The sequence below is a fragment of the Dipodomys ordii genome, unplaced genomic scaffold (genome assembly GCF_000151885.1).
Source record: "Dipodomys ordii isolate 6190 unplaced genomic scaffold, Dord_2.0 Scaffold112, whole genome shotgun sequence".
In the NCBI taxonomy this organism is placed as follows: domain Eukaryota; kingdom Metazoa; phylum Chordata; class Mammalia; order Rodentia; family Heteromyidae; genus Dipodomys; species Dipodomys ordii.
The window spans coordinates 6,009,426-6,015,282 of record NW_012267328.1 but is presented as its reverse complement, the minus strand read 5'-3'; the positions used below and the strand labels follow the sequence as shown (position 1 = coordinate 6,015,282).

The following is a 5,857-nucleotide window of genomic DNA, read 5'->3' as shown; positions in this document are numbered from 1 at the left end:
CCCCCGGCTCCCCGTCCCGGTCCGGGGTTTGTGCCCCGGGCAGGGGGCGGGTTAGCTCCCGATCTGTCCCTCCCCTCCCCGGGCTCCTGGAGGCTGAGATCCGAGGATCGCGGTTCGAAGCCAGCCCGGGCAGAAAAGCCTCCCCTCCCCCAGCTTAGCTCCAGCGAACACTCACCAACCACAGACGCCAGCCTTGAGCTGAAGGGCGCGGGCGGCGCCGGCCCGAGTTCGGGACCCACGATGGACAAAAGCAAATTTACGGATGCAGCGTGCGTGTGTGCGCACGTGCATGTGTGTGCGCACGTGCATGTGTGTGCGTGCGTGTGCATGTTTGTGCACATGCGTTCGTGCGTGTGCACGTGTGTGAGTGTGCGCGCGGCGCGTGCACTGGTGGAATCAGAAGGCAGAGACCTGGGAGATGGAGGTTTGAGGTCAGCTTTGGTGAAAAAAAGATCAGGAGACTCCTCTTAGCCAATGGCTGGGCGTGGTGACACCTTCTGTCCCCCCCAGCGACACGGGAACGCCAGGAGAGCCGTCCCAGCCTGGTGCAGACGTCCTTGAAAACGATCAGTGCAAAACGCGTGGGCAGAGCCGTGGTTCAAGTGGTAGAGTGCCCGCCTGAGCAAGCACAAGGCCCCGAGCTCAACCCCCGGTAGTGTATGACCAGAGGCCGATGGACATCTACACTGCTAACATCTTGTCATTCATCCCAACAAAATGTGTTAGAACCTTCCTGTGTCATAGTTCCTGTGACATAGCTTTGTTGTAGTTATTGCTGTTTAAACTTCAAGTGGGCTCCACACAGCCCTCTCCTTGGGGGCCCCAGATAGGTTGCAGTTGGGGTTGATGTGCGGAGAGCAAACGAAATGCCAAGAACTCCCCAGATCAGGACAGTAGAGGGAGTTGATAAAAGGAGCCACTAACTTCAAAGCTGCCAGAACTCCAGCCTGACAACCAGCAGGAAAGCATGATGGAGGCTGGACGGTCAAAGTGACCAGCCTGCCCGGCCTGCCCAGCCTGCCTGGGGCCTGCAGAGCCAGTAGAAAGGTGCTGTGTTCCTGGAGCTTTCATCCGATCACCTGTCCAAACCCATTGTGAACCAAGTGCCTCCTCCGGTAATCCTAGCTACTCAGGAAGATGAGATCTGAGGATGGTGGTTCAAAGCCAGCCCTGCCAGGGCTGAGACTCTTTATTTCAGATAACCACCAAAAAGCCACAAGTGTGGTACACAGTCGCTCAAGTGGTAGAGTGCAAAAAAAACCCAAAAAACCCTGAGGCCCTGAGTTCAAGCCCCAGGACCAGCATACACACACACACACACACACACAGCCACACAGATTGGGGATGAGCAATGGTTGACTTTTCCACACTGTGGAGAATCTCATTTGAGGGTCACCCTTAGCCCCTAAAGAACAGCCCACAGCTGTCTCCATCAGGAATGGCTGTTCCTTTAGATGATCCGGATCCCAGGTTCTCTTCCTAGCTCTGCTTTGGAGGTAACACCAGTTTGGACAGCATCCTGACCCGAGCTTTATAGTTGGGGAAACTGAGGCTCCCAGCTGTTAAAGGACGTGGCCCAAACCACACAAGGAAATCAAGGAACTGGAAGACACAACGGGACCAGAACCCCGATTTCTTGTTCCCAGTTCCCAGTTCCCAGTCTCTCTCTGCTTACAATCCATGTGGTTAGATAATGGGAGGCTCTGTGTTCGAATTCCTTTCTTTCTTTTTCCTAGCACACGATCATGGCTGCCTAAGCCCATAGGCCTCTGTCTGTCTGCCTCCCTCCCTCCCTCCTCTCCAGCCTGGCCTGGTGTCTCCGTCTGTGGTAGATGTTCGCCCCCTGGTGGTAAAGATAAAGATGACAGGACAGGCAGGATGCTCCAGTGTCACCACCAACACACACCTCGCCTTAATTCCAGCCTGTGGGATCCTGCCTGCTCGGCTTTTACATTCTGCACATGGCGGCAGTTTTCTTGAACCTGCCCTTGGCTGAAGCTCTCCATGACCTTCTCCCTCTTCCCCTTTCTTTCCTCTGTGGTGTCCAGGCCTCTGTAGCAGCAGCTTGGTTTTCTCAAGGCTTCCAGTCCTCAGCACAATTCTTCATCCTGGATCAAGAATCAGCTTGAGGGCTGGGAGGTGGCTCAGTGGTAGAGAGCTTGCCTAGCATGCATGAAGCCCTGGGTTCGATTCCTCAGTACCACATACACAGAAAAGGCCAGAAGTGGTGCTGTGGCTCAAAGTGGTAGCACCCTAGCCTTGAGTAAAAGCTCAGGGACAACGCCCAGGCCCTGAGTTCAAGCCCCAGGATTGACAAAAAAAAAAAAAAAAAAGAATCCTCTTGAAAATCAGTCTCTTCCTATACAGACTGGTCCCCAACGTACCATGGTTTGACTTTTTATTGTTGGTATAGGGCTTGAACTTGGTCTGGGCGCTGTCCCTCCGCTCTTCAGCTGAAGGTGAACACTCTACCACTTAAACCACAGCACCATTTCCGGTTTTCTGGTGGTTTATTGGAGATGAGTCTCATGGACTTTCCTGCCGGGGCTGGCTTTGAACTGTGATCCTCAGGTCTCAGCTTCCTGAGTAGCTAGGATGACAGGCATGAGCCACTCAGCTCATTTTTTTAAAAATATAACTGCTGTGTAAATTCAGGAGCATCTGCACTGCCTTCTATGTTTTGTATTTGTTTTGGCAGTGCTGATGTTTGAACTCCAGGCCTTGTCTGCTAAGTAGACACTGCACCACCTGAGCCACGCATACCCCTTAGCCCTTTTGATGTTAGATTTGTTTTGTTGCTAGTCCTGGGGCTTGAGCTCAGGACCTGGGCACTGCCCTTAAGCCTCTTTTGCTCAAGCTTAGCACTCTACCATTTGAGCCACAGTACCACTTCTGGCTTTTTCTGTATATGTGGTACTGAGAAATCGAACCCAGGGTTTTATGCATGCTAGGCAAGCACTCTAAGCCACATTCTCATCCTAATATTCGTTTTTTTTTTTTTTTAGATAGATGAATCTTGCACTTTTTGCCTGAACTGGTCTCAGACCATTATCCTGTGTCTGTGTAACTGGGATTCTGGACCTGTACCACCATGCCCTGCTCATGTGTTGAGACAGAGTCTCTTGCTACTTTGTTGCCTGGGCTAGCTTTGAACCACCATCCTCTCAACCTCTTCCTACTAAGTGGCTGAAATTACAGGTGTGTGCCACCATGCCTAGGCTAGTTTATTTTTTATGTTTATCTTATTTGTATGTTGGTCATGGGGCTTGAACTCTGGGCCTGGGTGCTTTCCCTCAGCTCTTCAGCCAGAAGCCACTGGTGCCTGGCTTATTTTTTTTATCTACGTGGAGGTTCTAACGTGCATATAGGTAAAGAATTTATAAGCTGTTCACTTAAAATTTGGAGTCTCTCATATAAGTCAAACTAGAAAAGGTCAACTCTAGCGGGTGCCGATGCCTCACACCTGTAATCCTAGCTACTAAGGAGGCTGAGATCTGAAGATCACTGTTCAAAGCCAGCCTGGGCAGACAAATCCAAGAGGCTCTTATCTCCAGTAAATCAACAAAAAGCCAGAAGTGGAGCAGTAGGCCATGCAAGAGCAGGGGTTCCTGAGTTCAGATCCCAGGATGAGCACCTACAACATTTAAAAGAAAAAAGCAGTTTCAAAATCGGTAAATAGCTTGGCGCTGGTGGCTCACACCTGTCATCCTAGCTACTTAGGAGGCTGAAATCTGAGGACTGGGGTTCAAAGCCAGCCCGGGCAGGAAAATCCAGGAGACTCTTTTTCTCCAATTAACCTACCAAAAAGCAGGATATGGAGTCTTGACTCAAAGCGAGCCAGTCCTGTGATGCACCAAAGCTCAGGAACAAGCACCCAGGCCCTGAGTTCAAGCCCCGCGACAGACATGACAAAAATAAATAAAATTCACAAAGGAACTGATAAATCGGAAAGAAAAAAAAATAAAGCTTGGATTTAATAAGAGAAAAATCAAAGAGGTGGGCTCGGGTCTGGAGAAGGGTGGGGTCCCCCTAGACCTCATTGGGGCCACCTTGGTCGGCGTAGATGAGGAAACCGGTGAAGAGGCTGTCTGTCCAGTAAGGGTCGTAGAAGAGGCCGTTTTGCTCCGAGTAGAAGATCTGGAGCCAGACCTCATCGTCCTGTTTCAGGGCCAGGATGGTGGAGCCGGAAGCGATGTCGTGGTTGCCGGTGTTGGCGTCGAAGGTCCGGATGCGGTACTGGCCGTTGTGCACGAGGCCGATGGCCAGGTGCTTGTTGGCCAGCGTGATGTCGTAGGTGAAGTAGTAGACACCCGGCACCCCGCACACGAACTTGCCACTGGACGCGTTGTAGTGGCCGCCCTCGTTCATGAGGATCTTGTCGAACTTGATGGGCAGCCGCTCGCGGGGGTAGCTCTTAGTCACGGCCACCGAGAAGGCCGACTTGGCCCGGCCACTCCCACAGCTGCAGGGGCCTGGCAGGCCCGGCTCCCCCTTCCTGCCCTTGGGTCCCTTTTTGCCTGGTGTCCCGTGTTTCCCGGGGGCCCCAGGGAGCCCCTTGGGGCCCCGGGGACCAGCCCGGCCAATGGCCCCGGCTTTGCCCTTTGGTCCTTGCTTCCCCCGGTTCCCAGTGCGGCCTGGTGGGCCTGAAAAACAACAGTTGGAAAAGTTTTTGTTTTGTCGGTCGTGGGGCTTGAACTCTGGGCCTGGGCGCTGTCTCTGAGCTCTTGTGCTCAAGGCTAGCGCTCTACCACTTGAGCCACAGCGCCGCTTCCAGTTTCCCCGTGGTTCATGGGAGAGGAGTCTCAGTGACTTTCCTGCCTGGGCTGGCCTCGAGCGGCCATCCTCAAACCTCAGCCTCCTGAGTAGCTAGGATGACAGGCGTGAGCCACCAGTGCCTGGCTAGGGAAAGTCCTTATGCCCCCCCAAAGGGTTGCTTATTTCTTTTATGGACCAAGCCTGGACTCGAACTCAGTACCTGAAGCTCTGCCTCCACGGCCACGCCTCTTGTGAGAAGCCGGTGACCCCATGTGGAGACAGGAAACACAGTATGGGTCTTACCTTCCTCTCCACTGTCCCCTCGGTCGCCGTCTTGTCCATCTTGACCATCTTTACCAGGAAAGCCCATTCTTCCCACTGTTCCAGATGGCCCCGGGACTCCTGGGGGGCCGGGGGGACCCTGGGGGCCAGGCAGGCTGCAGATGAGTTGAGGGGCACCCTTCTGGAAGTCTCTGTGGGCGAAGGGGCCGAGCAGTGGGTCGGCTGCACAGGGGAGGGCGCAGGCCAGAAGCACCCAGGGGATCATGGCCGTGGCCTGGGGGAGAAGAGAGAGCTGTGGGCCTGGGGTCAGTCAGCAAGATGGGGTCCAGGGGAGGGGAAGTGGTGGAGTTGTGGCTCAACTGGTAGAGTGCTAGCCTTGAGCACAAAAGCTCAGAGATGAGCCAAGCGCCGGTGGCTCACGCCTGTCATCCTGGCTACGCAGGAGGCTGAGAGCTGAGGATCGTGGTTCAAAGCCAGCCCGGGCAGAAAAGTCCATGAGACTCTTAGCTCCAATCAGCCGCTCAGGAAACCAGAAGTGGTGTTGTGGCTCAAGTGGTAGAGCGCTCACCTTGGACTAAAGAGCTGAGGAACAGCGCCAGGCCTTGAGTTCAAGCCCCAGGACCAGCACACACACATACACACACACACACACACACACACTCCTCTTACACCTGCACTGCCCACTGTTTTGGAGATTTATTAGAGATAAGAGTCTCAGGGACTAGCCGGGCGCTGGTGGCTCACGCCTGTAATCCTAGCTACTCAGGAGGCTGAGATCTGAGGATCGCGGTTCAAAGCCAGCCCGGGCAGGAGAGACTGT

General features: G+C 53.9%; 1 protein-coding gene across 1 annotated transcript; it reads right to left on the bottom strand.

The window, feature by feature from the left end:
- Positions 1–3,973: 3,973 nt before the first annotated feature.
- On the bottom strand, positions 3,974–5,306 carry C1qtnf2 (C1q and tumor necrosis factor related protein 2). Its single transcript, XM_013028642.1, has 2 exons — positions 5,059–5,306; positions 3,974–4,643 (listed from the first exon to the last, which is right to left on the bottom strand). The coding sequence occupies exons 1-2, from the start codon at positions 5,300–5,302 to the stop codon at positions 4,030–4,032; spliced, it is 858 nt and encodes a 285-aa protein (XP_012884096.1). The 5' UTR covers positions 5,303–5,306; the 3' UTR covers positions 3,974–4,029.
- Between the last annotated feature and the right edge of the window lie 551 nt (positions 5,307–5,857).

Bases quoted from the DNA above. Each gene is read 5' to 3' on its own strand.
- C1qtnf2 (XM_013028642.1), bottom strand. From the start codon at position 5,302: ATGATCCCCTGGGTGCTTCTGGCCTGCGCCCTCCCCTGTGCAGCCGAC. The intron at 4,644-5,058 runs GTAAGACCCATA...GTTGTTTTTCAG, and splicing joins AGGGGACAGTGGAGAGGAAG to GCCCACCAGGCCGCACTGGG.